Consider the following 16,657-nt stretch of genomic DNA (forward strand, 5'->3'; position numbering starts at 1 on the left):
AACAGTGTGTTTGCTGGATGAAACCCTCTATGTTCCTTCTGAGTCCATTTTTTCTTCTTTTTTTTTTTCCTTTTCCAAGGGTGCAAAAAAAACCGATAAGACACTTTCCACCCTCAGTGGAATTGAGGCAACACGTGTTTTAATTTATAGCCTGTTGAGCTGTGTAATTCAAGTGCGTGTTTGCTGTGAAAAATGAAAGATATGTTTACGCAGGGAGCCACAGGCTGCAGAGATTGTTTTCGCCTTTTCCTTATTGACCCTCCTGCTTTACCGTCGGTTGTGAGCGCAGCGCGCATGCGTAGAGCGTCAGCACATTCCCCGCTTCTCCTCTCTGTTCCTCCACATTGAGCCTACCGGAGCCTCTCCGTTTCCCCCAGGATCGTCTGAATTCTGCATCTTCTGCCGGTTTGATTTCATCTCCCATCCGTACGGGGAGCGAAGATCCGCCTGCGAGGCCGCTTTAATCCCCGTGAGTTTCCGCTCCTGGTCCGCGGCTCATTGTTTGAATGGAGGGCCCCTGCGTGGCAGCTCAGCCCGATTTGTCAACAGCATCAGGCGGCTACACAAACACCACCACCACGGAGCGACGGGTTTTACCCCCAGCTACCTCTTAGTGCTAAATTTAAACGCCTAAATGTGGAAATGGAGCAGCTTTCGCTACAATGTCACTGCGGAGCCGCCACGGTCGTAGTCCTCGGCGAGAGAGACTCTCTGGCGTCGCCCCTTTTGTTTTAGTCCACATTTTCTCCATAATATGTTAAATTTCGACGATCCAGGGCATCTTGGGTTTAAAAAAGTCATTAATCTTAGCTGGCTCCACGAAGCATTCTTTCACGTCTTTTACTAAAACGACGAGATTTTAGGGTGAGCTAGCTGCAGCTAGCTTAGGTGGCTACATATCAAGCTTTAAGGATCAAACGGACACGGATCTGCTCATCAGTTAAATATCTACATGTATTAGTCAATTCAAAGTGCTGTCTATTGTTACAGGGCTGTTTACTGAACGAATGCAACCATTTGTTGTTGATTTGATGGTCGTCTTATGGTCCAGTTCTCTTAAGACCAACATATATTGTTATTTATTGTACCTGCAGGTTTAGTAACTTTTATTTTGCATAACCTGCTGCCTTGACTCAGGCTTTTATTCAATTTGGGCTCACTTCTGCAGAAGCCTAATGTGTATATTACATGCAGATGTAATATTTTGTGTGTGTGTGTGTGTCTCCGTCCTCTGTTTCAGGATAAGACACACTATAGATGCTGATTTCATCACCATGGCAACAGAAGACAAGAAGCCTGAGACAGACACGAAGCCTCCAGTGGTCCCCTCAGCATCCGCCAGCCAAAGCAAGGTCTGTACAGCTCCTGCAGCATTTCTCTTGTTACTTAATCAAGACCTCTCCAGACTCGTGGATAGGTTATGGGGGGATGCTGTTTGTGGTCTTTGTTAATGTTTATATTAAAGTGTCACATTTCATTTGCATTGGCAGTCTGCACCCGCCAAGCCAAACTACAGCCTGAAGTTCACACTCGCGGGCCACACTAAAGCTGTGTCCTCGGTCAAGTTCAGCCCCAGTGGAGAATGGCTCGCCAGCTCCTGTGAGTATTAATTGTCTTTTATCCCCCCCCCCCCTCTTATTTTGATAAATTCCCCAAAACCTCCAGATCAAGGATCTACTCAAACAATCTGATAATCAAGCACCATGTCCTGACAGAACACCACACACTGTCATTGGAGTTTACAGGCCTGCCACCTTTTTCTGTCGGCTGCCGCTCCGTTCAAATCTGGAATTAAGTTTTGAGCCTCAATGGTTTCTCCAAAACTGTTCAGAATTTTTTGGGGGGTGTTTGTTTAACTTGTAGCTGAAAGCTGACATACATTTGTCATTTTATTATGTCCCAATTAGCTTTTCTTCAAATTAATTGCTCTGCTCTAAATTCAGCTGTTATTTTGAACTCTTTTCTTTTAGTTTGTTTGAGTCACATGTTGAAGCTGAGCTTCAGTCTCCAAACCAGTTTCTTGCCCTTTTTTTTTGTTTTTCCTCCACACATATGACGTGCAGTGACTGTGGACTGGGTTGCAGGTTGGACAGGTCGAACGGAGCACACAACATGCACACGCTCACAAAGATTCAATCAATTTTATAAGACAGCTGTACATCTCAAGCTCGCATCATGAGAACAGACAAACTCCACACAGAGAGGCCTGCACGCTCTGGTGTCTGGCTGTATGCAGTTCACACTGAATGATACCGTAATGCAGCAAAGCAATTTCACCTTTTAAAATATGCAAAACATCAGTCTGTGATATTTTTATGGGTTTATCTGAGGACTCTGTCTGGATTCACTGCATTGCACAGACAATCTGAGCGCTGTTGTTGGCACACAGGAATGCATATGAGAAAGCAGCACACAGGACCTTAAGCTTTTAGCTGCGAGTTCCTCCTTGGTGGCTTCCAGCAAGACTCGACACATTTTGTCTCCACAGCTGCTGATAAACTCATCAAAATCTGGGGAGCTTATGACGGAAAGTTCGAGAAAACCATATCGGGACACAAACTGGTGAGATTAAAACTCTTTGCATTCACTTCCATTGTCTCTGTGCCGATAAGACGGACGGACAGGACCTCACAGCTCTACCCCCCCCCCCCCCCATTGTTCCGCAGGGCATATCCGACGTGGCGTGGTCGTCCGACTCCAACCTCCTGGTGTCTGCGTCGGACGACAAAACCCTGAAGATCTGGGACGTGAGCTCGGTAAGAGAGCAGGTTCAGTCGGTAGAACAAAGTGGGATTTGTTTACACGTTCATGAGGCTCAGAAATGAAATCTGATTTCATCGCTTAAAAACGGGGCATAAACATACGTTTTTTTTGGTTGTTGTTTTTCTTTGAACCAGGGAAAGTGCCTGAAAACCCTGAAAGGTCACAGCAACTACGTCTTCTGCTGCAACTTCAACCCCCAGTCCAACCTCATCGTGTCGGGATCGGTGAGTTCCCAGCTCTTGATCACAATCAGGCGTTAGGCCCGGCACCCGAAGCTTGCAGCAGCTATTTATTTCTGGATCAATACTCTAGTTTGACGAGAGCGTACGGATATGGGACGTGAAGACCGGGAAGTGCTTGAAAACGTTGCCGGCTCATTCGGATCCCGTCTCTGCCGTGAGTTTTCGGATTCTCCAACTTTCACGGGTCGTCTTTTACAACGAGCGATCGCAGTCCTAACGTCGCCGATATCTCCCGGCTTTGCAGGTTCACTTCAACAGAGATGGCTCCCTGATCGTGTCCAGTAGCTACGATGGCCTTTGGTAAGTACACACAGTGCTGCCAGAGGACAACAATAAATAGTTTTGCTACAGTGCGTTGATGCCGCTCACCGGAAACGGGTCAGTTAGCGCTTTGATGTTCCACCTTGGACTAAAAGGATATGTGAAACAGAAATTTCAACAAGGACTAAAATTGTCGCCACGTTTGAGATAACAAGTTCTACTATTATCTTTCTAGGAAGGATTGTAAACAACTTGTACTTCTGTTTCTAGTCTAGTCGTTTTCTTGTTATTCACTCAACAATAACAAGACATTTCCGTCCGCAGTCGAATCTGGGACACAGCGTCAGGACAGTGTTTAAAGACTCTCATAGGTAAGACCACCTGCATGGACTCTCACATTTCCAGAAATCTTTGGATGCTGTTTGAGATAAATATCGGGGCCTGGTATTGCAGGGCATATTTTCGTCAGTTCCTGCAAATCCGTCTTTCATAGTGCAGTAAATTCCTGCACAGCTGTGTGTGTGTGTGTGCATTCTCAAAACAACACAGATACAAGTGCAAGTGGAATCCGATGCTTATTTCAGAGCTTGGCCCTCCCCAAGAGCAATTTGACTTCAACAGAGCTGTTATCAAATGCAAGGCCGTAGATTTGACCCTCCAGCAAAATCAAGTCAAGTTTGTTTTTAAATGTCTTTAAAGGAAAAGCAGCCTCCAAGCTCCATTAAAAAATAGATCACGGAGAATCACAGCAATGTATATTGTTGAGAGAATTTAAGCAGTAAGAGTTTTAGTTTTAGATTTTTCTTTAATATTTTTCTGAAAGAGATGGAGCAGAGAAGCAAATTCTAGTTTCTGGAGACGAGAAGGGACCACCATAAGTAGAACTATTAGGAACCCTGATGCAGCATATAGAGATGCACTTAAGAGAAGACTAAAAGACAACAAAATTAAAGCAATGTATATAGCTCAGAGAATGCAGAGAGAAGAAGAAAGAAACACCATTTGCTGCATCCATCTGTGGTACATTGGTATGATGTTAACGTGATGTGTAATTATCATGTCCTACACAACCTGTCAGGCTCACAAATGTTGCTTAAATCTCTGGGTTAATAGCTGGAAAGAAGTGAAGTAGAGACAAGACAGGGAAAGACGAGAGCATAGAGAGAAGAAGGAGCCACTTATCTGTTGATCTCCTGTATGAATGGGACAAAAAAAAGCAGTCTTCTCTTGTATTTGCTGGAAATGTTTTGGGTTGATGGCAGGTCTGTTGTCTCAGTATGTTTTAAAATAAATTTATTCGTCATCAATGCAGTTTATCCAGGATCTTTTTGTGATTATTGCAACCTACAAACTTTGTAATGGGCACTATATTCATACCACTGATTTTTTTTCTTTTCTTGTGAAGCTGCAGCACATGACATAAATAACCGTTTGCAAAGATATAGTTTAGAGAAGAGCTGCCATCTGAAAGTGATTGGTTTAGTTTGAATTTTTCCCTTTTTTCCCAAAGTTATGTTTTGTTTGCATTTATTTGCAGCCAACATTAAAGAATAACTGCTATGATTTTTCTAAATAAATAATTTTACGCCATTTGTCGGCTCCAAATTCTGAATCCTTGCGTAATCTTCAAGTAAAGTGATAATTTGAACACTGAACTTTTGGTTTTTTCTGTTGTTATGCAAGTTTGTTATAGAAATGTTATTAAGGGACATACAATCAGGTGGTGTTATGTGAGTTGACTGTGCTTTTACTTCTCTGCTAGATGACGACAACCCTCCCGTGTCTTTCGTGAAGTTTTCCCCCAACGGGAAATACATCCTGGCCGCCACACTGGACAAGTGAGTGCATTGCTTTACTTCTTCCCGGCGTCAAACTGAAGCTGTGTCCCACCAGCAGAGGGCAGCACAGCCTCAACACGTCTTCCTACTGCAGCTTCATATCGTCAGGATCTTCAAATAAGTGGTCGTTGTTTCTTGAACTGATGCACTGTTGCATTTGTTTTCCAGCACGCTGAAGCTGTGGGACTACAGCAAAGGAAAGGTAAGCTGCTTTGGCTGCAAACTGCCAAAATAAACAGGATTATCAGATTGTTCCATTAAAACTGCTCCTATTGGAAGAGATTCAATACAAAGTCTCACTCTTGTAATGATGTAGATTAGGGCATAATCTTGCTTTAATAGAGATTTTACTGTTTGCATGGGTTTACTCGTGTAATGAAGCTGATTTTCTTCTTTTTTGTATCACGTTTCAGTGTTTGAAAACATACACGGGCCATAAAAATGAGAAATACTGCATATTTGCAAACTTCTCTGTCACCGGTGGGAAGGTAAGATCTGTCCATAAAGATGGCTGCTCTCTAAATGTAACCCTGAGCTGAAGACAAGCACCTCCGTTGTGTTGCAGTGGATCGTGTCGGGCTCGGAGGACAACATGGTTTACATCTGGAACCTGCAGACCAAGGAGATTGTGCAGAAACTGCAGGGCCACACGGGTACACAACACACACACACACACACACTGTGTTTGAATAAAGTTCTCATCCCTCAATTTCATTTTTAGACAAATAATTGCACTTTTGTTGGGTTGTTTTTCCAAACACACAAAAAAAAGAAGCAATTCAGAGTCCAATAATTTTTTTTTTCTTTTAATTTGTCAGATCAAAAAGTGTGAATTTACAAGAAAGAAAATGAACAAGGAAAACTTTGAGCACTTTTGTCAGTGAAAGTTGAAAATTTACAAGAACTTTCAACCGTACAAAGGAAAGAAGTCCCAGATCTATTCTGAGGTTGAAGTTGAAAATATTGTTTCAGACTAAAAGATCACAGACAAATCAAATATTTTGTGAGAATGAACTCAAAGAAAAAAACCCCACAACATTTGGATGATTTTTTTTCAATTAAACAAATACACATAATTGAATCATTTCAGAACTTACAAGAAATGAAATTACAAAGGTTTTAAGAAAACCATGGGTATTCTATAAAATAACACATTACTGCACAAGAACATATACGCATTGTTCGGTATTGTTAATAAAATATACAAGAAATGTTGACAAATGTATGAGGGGGATATTTTCCCGGGAAGCTTTAGGTCAAAAGTATCAAGCAAGGACAAATAAGTAAAAAAAAAAAAATATATATATAGATATATATATATATATAAATCAGTTTCTGTGAAATTACGAATATTAAGAGAGAGAAAATTCGACATGGCAGTTTAACGTACAAACTAACAGGTTCACCAGTGTTCAAACAAAAGTCCAGTATAAGAACATATTGAGAGGAAAAGTCTTTTCCTTCAGGATCCTAACGGCTGGTTTCCCTCTTTGTGTCTCAGACGTGGTCATTTCCACCGCCTGCCACCCGACAGAGAACATCATCGCGTCAGCGGCTTTAGAAAACGACAAAACCATCAAGCTATGGAAAAGCGACTGCTAAACACGTTCTTTGGGGCCCATCTGTGATTCTGTTTTTTTTTTTTTTTTTTTTTTTTGTATCTTCTCTTTTATTTCTACATTTTATTGTAAGGCGAGAGGACTCGTCCCGCACCCGACGGAGCTCCTGCTGGACGCGGAGAGCTTCCACCTGAAGTGAAATTCAGCTGAAGTCAAATCCACGCAGCAGACCGTCACATCTGATTTGGTGGCTTTGTTGTTATTTTCCAGCGATCCCGTATCATGACGCTGCGTTTCGCCTCCATGTCGCTGTCTCCTAACAGCTCCTGCACACCTTCCTGCTCTTGTACAATAAATGTGACGCTCAGTTGGTCTTTTTTTTTTTTTTTTTTTGGATGATTTCTGTTGCCTTTATTTTGTGTCTGTGTAGCTGTGTCAGTGCCATCAAGTGGACAACTTGACCGCACCACCGAGGACTCCCAAGTATCCTGATATGTATTTATTCAGCTGGTACCAATATTAAAGTTTCCTCATTAACTGCGACTTGAAAGCGAGCTGTGTGTGTCAGGGTGAGATAGTTTGGGGCAGATACCACACCTTCCTACCTATAGATGTCTGAAATGATCCCATCTTGCAAAAAAAAAAAAAAAAAGTTATTTCACCATACTGCTGTTCACAAAGTGACCAAATGGAGTTGTTTTCTTCTAGTATTTGTACATAACTACAGACTTGTATTTGAATATTTTAGTGGTATTTTGTCTCTTTATGTTCTCTGGTTAGCTCGTAGATCTGCTCTCTGACAGCCTCTGTTCTCTGTAGTTTGGATTTTGTGGACAATATGTTGACAGCTATAACCCTGCAGCAACTTAATAAAACCATTTTATTTTGTATGTTTCACATTAAGTTTGGTCATGTTTGTTTACAGAAGACATGTTCGTCCACATGGATACATTGGAATAATTTTTTTAGAATAGTTTTTGTACTGTTCACACATGTTTAAGGTTGAAGAGTTCTAAGTATGATCAGAACAGATAACATCTCAATTGAAATATAACCACAACTTGTTTTGTTTCCATGGTGATGGGATGTCAGACATCTTCACTTAAGTTGCTGGTGTGTGGACACTTTTTTATGTGGAGGTTTTACAAAAGTGTGGCTGCTTTATTGATTAAAAAATGCTCGTTTAACCAAGCTTATATGATTCAGTTCTTGAGCCACTTTGATTACATGTGTGAATACAAGCACGTTCTAGCAAAAATTTTTTATCATAAAGGTTCTTCAATTACATTAATTGAATCCAAACAGTGAAACTTGCTGATGTTTCAAAGTTACTCCACATCAACCAACAATATTTCAAGACTTTTTGGTTTTAATTCTTAATATGTTATGCCATAAAAGGAGAAAACACAATAGCTGAGGTCATGACTCTCACGTTTGCGGTTGAACTGTGATCGTAATAAGACGAAAACACAGTTTATTCTCCAAGTCTGCATCTTCACACTGTTCACACATTGTCAGTTTGAGTCTCCTACATATCAGATATGAGCACAGATTGCTGTGATTACAAAAGGGACCGTGACTCAGTTATATTTTAATTCAAATGGACGTACAAAACTGCATGTTGATTTTTACACTGACAGTGTATTTGGTAATATGCTGTCATGTCAAGGCGCTGTCATGCTACCTATGTCCGCGCTGGTGTGCCAGTACGCGCGTACATTGTAACGTCAAAATCCTCATCCGCCCTCGGACGCGAATGTCCGCTCCGACCCCGCGGCGGTGGTCCGCGCGCATCCCAAATTTTGTGAGCGCGCGTCCTGTACGCGACTGTACGCGTCGACTGGGCATGCGCCGGAGCTTGTTCGAGGAGCTCCGTCTTCCCGTGCGAACAATCACAATTTAAATGCAAATAAAGATAGCCACACGGCTCAAAACTCCTGAGGTGAAAGATAAAGTACCTTCAGGAAAGGTGGATAACGCAGAGTAGCAGAAGTGGAGCTACCTTCCGGATCGTTACGTTATATGTTATGGAACGCGCACGGACTTGAGCCCGAGTGGAGCATGACAACAAAAGTGTACGTCCCGCGGACATGAGCGTACTCGCGACACGCGCGGACATCGGGAGCATGACAGGGCCTTTAAATAACCACAGCAATGGCGGACTTCATGCTCTAGGTGGTGCTGCAGGTTTAATGAGGCGACATGTTGCAAGGATTAACTTTTTCTTCTTCTGCGTTCATGAGTCGCAGCGCCCCTAAAGGCCTGGTATATGTACTAACATTGTGTTAAGTTGTGTTCATAGTTACTTGTGGATGACTTTTTATTTTGCAAACGCTTGGGAGAAGAAAGTAGGGAGCCCCGAAGGGACATGGAGGGGAAAAAAGGAAGAGGGAAAAAAAAATCTCGCAAAAGCATGTCCTTTCGCTAAGCACTGCTTGAATGTCTTTATATTTTAGGCCGATTTCAAAATAAAACTCAATAAAACTCTCGTACGGGTGGGTGTCCTCCATTAGCTTTAGCTTCTCTCAACAACAGTGGGGTGTATGGTGTCTCTGAAAGGACAAACTTAGTCGATCACATTCACGATGCGCAGGTATAACAATATAGTTTTGCGAGATCTCGCAAAAGTTATTGCGAGATCCCGAGATAGTTTTGCGAGATCCCGAGAAAGTCTTGCGAGATCTCAAGAAATGTTTTTTTGTCCCCCCCCCCCCCCCTCGGGGGCTCCGTAAGAAAGATCGTTTTCGCTCGTGTGGACTGTAAAGCTCTGCTCCACACGGGACATTCATCTATCAGTCGGATATCGTGGTCCTACAGTGCCACCTTGTGGTCAGCTGCGCCCTTGTTCTGTGAAGCAGCAGTCGCTTCCTTCATCGGGGTTTTTGTGAGTTGAGCTTCTTTCTGCTGCGTCTCCATCGTCAAACGGTCAAAATGTCATTCAAACTGGGAGATGTTCATAGGCTTTGCATTTGTTTATTTATTTATTGACCTGTGTAATGTTATATCACAAACAAAACCAAAATACAGATATTTCCCACTTCTTTGAATTTTTTAATTCTGGATTCACTGTACTACTCTATTAATATATTGTCATTCACTAAATCAACTGAGCCACCTATACTGAGCCAGTTTATACCTATGGAAACAATAATATGACAGATAAAATGTATAATTGATCTGACTTGTAGTGCAAATACAAAGACATATGAGTTGAAGACTACAAAACTGAACACTTTTAACTACTTGCAACATTCAAATATTCATATAAAACTATAAACATCAAATTTATTTACACAAGAACAATAAGAATACCTAAGAATAATCTTTAAACTCAAAATAAAATGAGCTGGAGCCAGAAACTATGACGTTGTTTGGTCACTTCTCAAGACCCAATAATTAACCGTTTTGACTCATATTAATAAATGTCTTTGACAGAAACAATATTTTCTGATTAAAGCAACCAAAATAACATAAAATGGGACATTTTATTTAATGAGCATCACATTTGCATCTTCTCCCAGCATTTGTGTGTTTTCTCCAAGTCCTCTGGTTTCCTCCCACAGTCCACAAATATGCATTTTCAGTTCATCGGAAGCAGTAAATTGCTTGTAGGTGTGAATGTGTGTAACAGAAATAATTAACAGGAAACTATCAACTTATGTTCATGAGATCTTTGTTTTTCAGTCAGTTTAAAACAGAGAATTAAAGGATCTCAAATGTGTCAGACCACTCTGACTTGTTCCTTTCCCCCTGTATAATGAGTGAAGTCTCTCCTTATCAAATGACAAACGAGGTATAGCAGTTCCCTGGACCTCCAGCAGCAGTCCTGAATCCAAGGTCGGCCCCACCAAGCAGAGCTTGAAGAGAAAGATGAGCCCAGAACCAAAGACAGACCCCCACAGAAAGAGAGTCCGTCTGTCCATCCTCCTCTGCCCAGAGAGACGCTTCAACAGGAGTCAAAAGAAAACTTGGGCAAAACTTTGAGCAGTGTGAGTGTGAGTTCCCCCAAGAGGTTCCGATAAAACAGAGCAGCCAATGCGGCAGCAGCTGCCTCTGGAGGCCCAGACTCCTCCACTCTTTTATTACTGATTTGAGACACTTGAAAGCAACTGTTATGACTTGAATCCTACTCCATACTTTCTATATTATTATTATTCCCAGTTCTCTGTCAATGAATACGCGTTATGTGTGTATGTGCACACAGTGTCAGCCTCACAGGTATATATGATATTATTCTGAATATGATGTGGTGAATCTGACACGGCAACAGACTTTTATGTCATTGGATTATTCACATGTGTTTTTAAGACTTATAACTTACAACTTCAGCAACATGTCCTGTTCTCTGTGGCGACACACATACATCACAAATACTCGCATGAGAAGGTAGTCCAGTTACTTTACTGATGATATATTTTCAAAAGTAGTTCGCTGCTTTGATATCTACTCTTGAAAAATCAGTATAAACGTGTTTTGTTTGTTTCAAACTTTTAACTTTATGCACATTGAAAAAAGCAGAATTTATAGCCAATGCAACAACTGGATTAAAATCATTGAGCAGTGGCAGCAATTGAAAGGTCGAGGTTCGAATCCTGCTGCCAACAAATTCTATTAAGGTGAGGCAACTATATTTATAGAGCACCGTACAGACATGAGGCTTTTCACACAAATAAAATAAATACAGCACATTACAGCAAAGCCATTGAGGACCTTCATATCAAGCAATTAAGAGTCTGGAATTCTTTAAAGCCGCTCACATTCTCTCATCCTTTTTAGTGGATCAACTTTACTTTGCGCCTTTTCCATATTTGTCTCAAATCACCCACAGATATTACGTCCTCTCGTCAGAGAACCACACACGTCATGCTGTTCTGAGTATCTTCTTAAACAATGGACCCGCTGTATGCATCCAACATAGAAATGATACACTTCTACTTGAGGAGGAAGCGCTTCACTTCACTTCCTTCCTTTTCAATTTAATCACATAGATCTACTATCACACAACACACTGAATTTATTGTACGAGATTGAAATGTTGTCGAAATTAATTCTTTCACTTGCAGTTTGCACACACCTTGTATGAGTTTTGCACAACTTTCACTTGATCAAATTCAAGGACAAAAGTCATGCAACAAACGTACAAGAAATGCAGAAGCTGTGATAGACTTTGTTCACAAGACCTTGTTGTAGACGTTTAATTCTGATTCCTTGCCGAGATCCGATCTCTTTGCCTGATGGTTTACGCTACATTCTAAACGCGACCTTCATCAGACTGCAGTGTACACGTTTTTTGACCGACAATAGAAGGTGTGACGTCACACCACGTATGCTGAAGTAAATATCATTGGAGATTCATTGACACAAACCAAGACTAAAAACAATGCATGTTTCTTCACAAATAAATCGACCGACATCCGTCACTGTAAGATTTTTTTTAATAACTTTATTTTCTGTCCATGAAAGATAGAACATCAGAACAACCCACAAAGAACATTATGACAAAATTCCATCTCCTTTTTAAAAATAGACAAAAAAAACAAAACAAAACAAAACAAAACAAAAAACAAAACAATATAATGAAAGAAGACATTTACCGATCTTGCAGCGACAGGTTGAAAATGGCAAAAGAAAAAGGCGACACAGTTGCCAAAGTGCCAAAAGCAGACGGGATTCAATTCCTCTCACCTTAGACTTCGCCTGATAAGCTTTTTCCACGATGTTTACAACAGCCCACAGAAGAGAAAGAAAAGGAAACAACAGAGAGTACATGGGATAAAATTACCTTTGTACAAAAATAGATCTTTTTCCAAGTGTTTTTTTTTGTCCTTTTGTCTTTTCTTTTTTTTTTTTTTTTTAAACTAGAACATTTTACGGTCTATGCAACAAAGAAAGCAGTGATTGTGTCACAAGCTCAGCTTTTCCTGATTACACCTTGATTTGATTTTTTTTTTTTAAACATACAACTGCTAAGCAACACGTACATCTTGAAGGATTTAAAATTTCAACCACTTTCTCTCTCTCTCTCTTTATTTATTTATTTTTTGACGTCCTGTAAACTGCTGAGAAGCTGGTTTCTTTTGAGTTCAGACTTGCTGCGATTCTGCTGGTTGATCTGGATTTTTTTTTTCTCAAAGAGGTTCAGGAGAGACAAAGTAAAAACCCCTCCAATATTTGTGGGGATAAAAAAAAAGTAACAAAAAAAAACCAAACAAACACCCACTGTGGACATTTTGGTCTGAAAGACTACTCTCCCTCTTTCAATTGCTGGAAATACTCAAGGAACAGATCTGATATATATTTATAAATATATACACATATACATATTAACAAAATATAAGCTTTATGTTATAAAGCGTTCGTGTCAGTAATCGTTCGACGTGGGCGATTCTCATCTATCCTGCAGGGTGGTGAGCTTGCACGTCCTCCACTTTATGGCTTAAGATACCCCTCGGGTCACCGATCACAGTAAACTAAAGAGGAGGAGGCGTCAGACTAAATACAACAGGAGGATTTATATTTTTAACTTGGGTAATTTCTTTAAAAAAAACAAACAAACAAAAAAACCCATCTGATTCCCTTGATTTATATCAGCATTTAAAAGGAAAATAAATTCTTGAACTTGCAGGAGCTTTTTTTTTTTTTTTTTGTAAAAGTTTATGCCCCTCCCTCCCCATCCAAAGTACAAATACTGTAAACTCGAGCTCAAGCTGGCAGTCAATACTGTCACCTGGAAAAGTTTGTCGTCACCAGACGATGAGCCAATGGTTCATATTGAAGTTATTGCTACTTTAAACAAGTGCAGACACTGAGATTCTGTCTGATCCGCTCACTCAATACTTGTAGAAAAATTCAAGTAAATTTGCAATACCGTGGATGTTTCACTAGAGGGTGCTGGCAGCTTTCCCCCCCCTCACTGTAACCTCCAACTGCCCTCCCAAGTCCCGCCTGAGGTGGATCACGTCTCGAAAACCCTCCCGCTCTGTACTTTATTTTCATTGTGTGAAAGCGAAGGAGATCAACAGGCATCTTTACAGAGGGGGAATGTCCATTCACAAATTCCCTCTCACAGTGGATGCCCCTTTAAAAAAAAAAAAAACAACACTCCCACATCGAGGACAAATCTCACACGTGGCCATTGTATGGTGGGTGCATATGGAGTTTTGATAGTGCCACTCAGATCCTCGTGATCTTTGGATATGGTACAAACTGGAAATGATGTTGCTGGACAGTAGAACGTGAGCTCATTTTAAGTTTTAAGTGACTTTAAAGTTTTTCTTTGATTTTGAACATCACCCAACGAGCTCTTCATGATCTCTATCCTACAACTGGATTTTTTACAGCCTCTCAGTTGAGCCTCGATCCGGAACAAACATGATGAACCTATTTCTTCCTTGCTCAATTCAGTACATAATTAATGCAAACTACTTAATTCGAACATTTATAATTTAATAATCACTAATTCACTGAAGTGGCACACGCAATATTCCATGTTCTCACACACCACAGCGTTATCAAATATGAAGAAAACACAGTGCTCAGGTTTAGTTTTGATTCCCAGGTCTTGATAATGTGAAGGTGCAAATGAAAGAGAGGTGAAAGCAGGAGACGTGAGGAAAAATTAACCACAGAATTTAATTGAGCCGTTTTCTCTCAGCTGTGAATGTTATCAATAAGGTGTCCTGAAACTCTTTCATCTTCCGTGATGGTTAATAGCAGTCTGTTTCAGTCGAACGAAGGAAAAATAATAACCCAAATAAAGTGTGCTCGTCTCTAGGAAAATGTTACAGTGGACCCACAACTCCCCAAAACATAAGGTTTAAAAAAAAACAAACAAACAAACAAAACAAAAACGTCAGACCTGGTTGTAAGCGGTTCTGTGGACAATCTTTGGAAATGCACTTGATGCATAGTTTTTCAGCAGCTGCAGTATTCACAGAAAAGAAGTGAAGAGAGAAAAAGCAAAAGAAAAAAAAAGAAAAAAGGGGGGCCTAAAGCATCGTCATACACAACATGGTGTATTCAACATTTCAGTTCAGCTTGAATGACACTCGGTTGTCTGGAGAAGTGCAGAGAGAGCGCGCGTGTGTGTGTGTGTGTTCTCTGAGGAGAAACATAATCGAGGTGATCCTGATTGGGGCCACGTTCCACCTGAAAAGGTCAATTACATCAACTCTCCCGTTTTTTTTTTAGGAAACCTGACTCCACGGCCATGAGGTTTTAAGTGCCAAGTAACTAACACATAAACAAACAAACAAACAAAAATAGGCAAACAAAACGGTTCTCTTTGTGACGGCGAGCGAGCCTCTCGCAAACTGAGCCTGGAGGTGAAAGGACCGGAGCTTCTGAGGGACGAGACGGAGGTACAGTGTGCTCTGTGCCGTAGTGAAGCCGGAGGCGACGTCAATACTGCGTGTGGTTGTAGCTGTACAGGTAGACATGAGGCGCTTTGAGCAGCTGCGGGGATTTCTGAGTGTGGAGGTGTAAATGGTGTGCTGAAATTCACATGAAATGAGAAGTGAGGTTAAACCTTGAATACCCCCCCCCCCCCCCCCCACCCCCCCATGACACTGTGCTCAGCTCAGCCTACTGCCAGGTTGCCATGAAGGCTGACCGTGCGGATTCGGGACGGGGGGGGGGCAGAAGCCGTTTCCTGCCCAGTCGGTTCCACCCAATGTGTCCATTGCACGCAACAAACTTCCAACTCTCGTGACTGAGACTTCTTCCCCTTCCCAGTGCTGCACAGTGCGAGTCGAGTAAGACATGGTTTGGATACGTTGGAATTGGGCAGAGACCTGAGGTTTTTTTCTTTTCTTTTCTTTTCGAGCACGTCAAATCTTGTTCGCCCACCTTTATTCCCGAATCACCTTCTCAAAATGAGAAAAACAAACAAACAAATAAACAAAACAAACAAAAAAAAAATCCGGCTAGTGCAAGACCTGACATGTTCGGGTGGCGTCAGGCGGGAACAGATGAGTTCCTTTAAGCAAACCTTTATGTTTAAATCAGTCCTGAAAGACGAGAGAGGGCTCAGGTCCAAGTCTTAAAAAAATGGCCCGAGGCTCCCCGAGAGTCCACGATTGTCCCAATCACAACGCTGAGTGTCCCAATGTGACATCATTGCTGTTTGTTTCCTTTTTAATTCAATTTTTTTTTTTTTTTTTTTTTGCGAATATACCTGCAAGCATAACTGTGGGCATTAAAACCTGATCATCTCGAGCTTTTTTCCTTTTTTTTTTTTTTTGTATTTAAGTCATGACAAGCATGGATGAAAATGATGGCTCAATGTGTTTCTTTCACTCTCGTTTCAGTCCGTTGTCGTCTCCCACGCTGCTGTGTGATTCTCATATATATATATTTCTTATTTATATATTTTACAAGGTATAAAACAGACTCATAGACATGATGAATTCATTGTTTCTGAAACACATCAAAGGGAATTGAAGGAATAGAAAAGAGAGCGAGAGGAAGGGAAGAGGATCTCCATCCAAAATCATCACGTGATCCGTCTCTTGTTGGAAATGGGATGTCTTTTGTGTTTTTTCTTTTGGGGGGAAAAAAAAATAAAAGAGGCCCTGCTCCCAACGCAGGGACTGGGCGATGTCAGATGAGAAGATTTTTTTGATAGGGAACAAGGGGCTCAACCCTCTCCATTATTATGTCATTTGATGGGGCGCTTCTAGCATCTCCATGAGGAAGGTGTCGATGGGCGTGTCGCCGATGAGCTTGAAGAAGAACAAGTGCTCCAGACACTTGAGTCCGATGGAGCGCAGCGCCGGTAGCCGCAGCAGCAGCTTGGCAAATCTGTCGCGACAGGAGGAGCAAAGAATAATTAAGACATGTACTACGACAAAAACAAAGAAATGTCAGATTGCATCCTGATTTGTTAACGACATGACTGCACTCGGACTTGAGGAATACAAAGTTTGAAGGAAGTGGGTCAGGAAAAGTATTACAGTTAAATCAATGGGATCAGACTTTTTAGCATTTGTGCAGC

The 16,657-nt window shown here is 41.2% G+C and overlaps 2 protein-coding genes across 2 annotated transcripts in view; one reads left to right on the forward strand and one right to left on the reverse strand.

Moving 5' to 3' along the window:
• The first annotated feature begins 340 nt into the window (after positions 1-340).
• Positions 341-7,553, forward strand: wdr5 (WD repeat domain 5). The gene is made up of 14 exons (XM_080510315.1): positions 341-469; positions 1,241-1,352; positions 1,491-1,599; positions 2,489-2,562; positions 2,667-2,756; positions 2,898-2,987; positions 3,076-3,159; positions 3,250-3,305; positions 3,591-3,637; positions 5,029-5,104; positions 5,273-5,306; positions 5,518-5,592; positions 5,670-5,757; positions 6,606-7,553. Exons 2-14 carry the CDS (start codon positions 1,275-1,277, stop codon positions 6,704-6,706), a joined length of 1,002 nt encoding a protein of 333 aa, XP_080366441.1. The 5' UTR covers positions 341-469; positions 1,241-1,274; the 3' UTR covers positions 6,707-7,553.
• Positions 7,554-12,086: 4,533 nt separating this feature from the next.
• rxraa (retinoid X receptor, alpha a) overlaps positions 12,087-16,657 on the reverse strand; it is a 123,556-nt gene continuing 118,985 nt past the window's right edge. The window contains exon 11 of the mRNA XM_080510132.1: positions 12,087-16,464. Within this exon, the coding sequence (XP_080366258.1) occupies positions 16,317-16,464 (148 nt within the window). The 3' untranslated portion in view covers positions 12,087-16,316. The remainder of the gene's footprint in view (positions 16,465-16,657) is intronic.

This window comes from Blennius ocellaris (assembly GCF_963422515.1).
Source record: "Blennius ocellaris genome assembly, chromosome: 15".
NCBI lineage: Eukaryota > Metazoa > Chordata > Actinopteri > Blenniiformes > Blenniidae > Blennius > Blennius ocellaris.

Bases quoted from the DNA above. Each gene is read 5' to 3' on its own strand.
- wdr5 (XM_080510315.1), top strand. From the start codon at position 1,275: ATGGCAACAGAAGACAAGAAGCCTGAGACAGACACGAAGCCTCCAGTG. The intron at 1,353-1,490 runs GTCTGTACAGCT...TTGCATTGGCAG, and splicing joins CATCCGCCAGCCAAAGCAAG to TCTGCACCCGCCAAGCCAAA. The intron at 5,593-5,669 runs GTAAGATCTGTC...GTTGTGTTGCAG, and splicing joins TCTCTGTCACCGGTGGGAAG to TGGATCGTGTCGGGCTCGGA.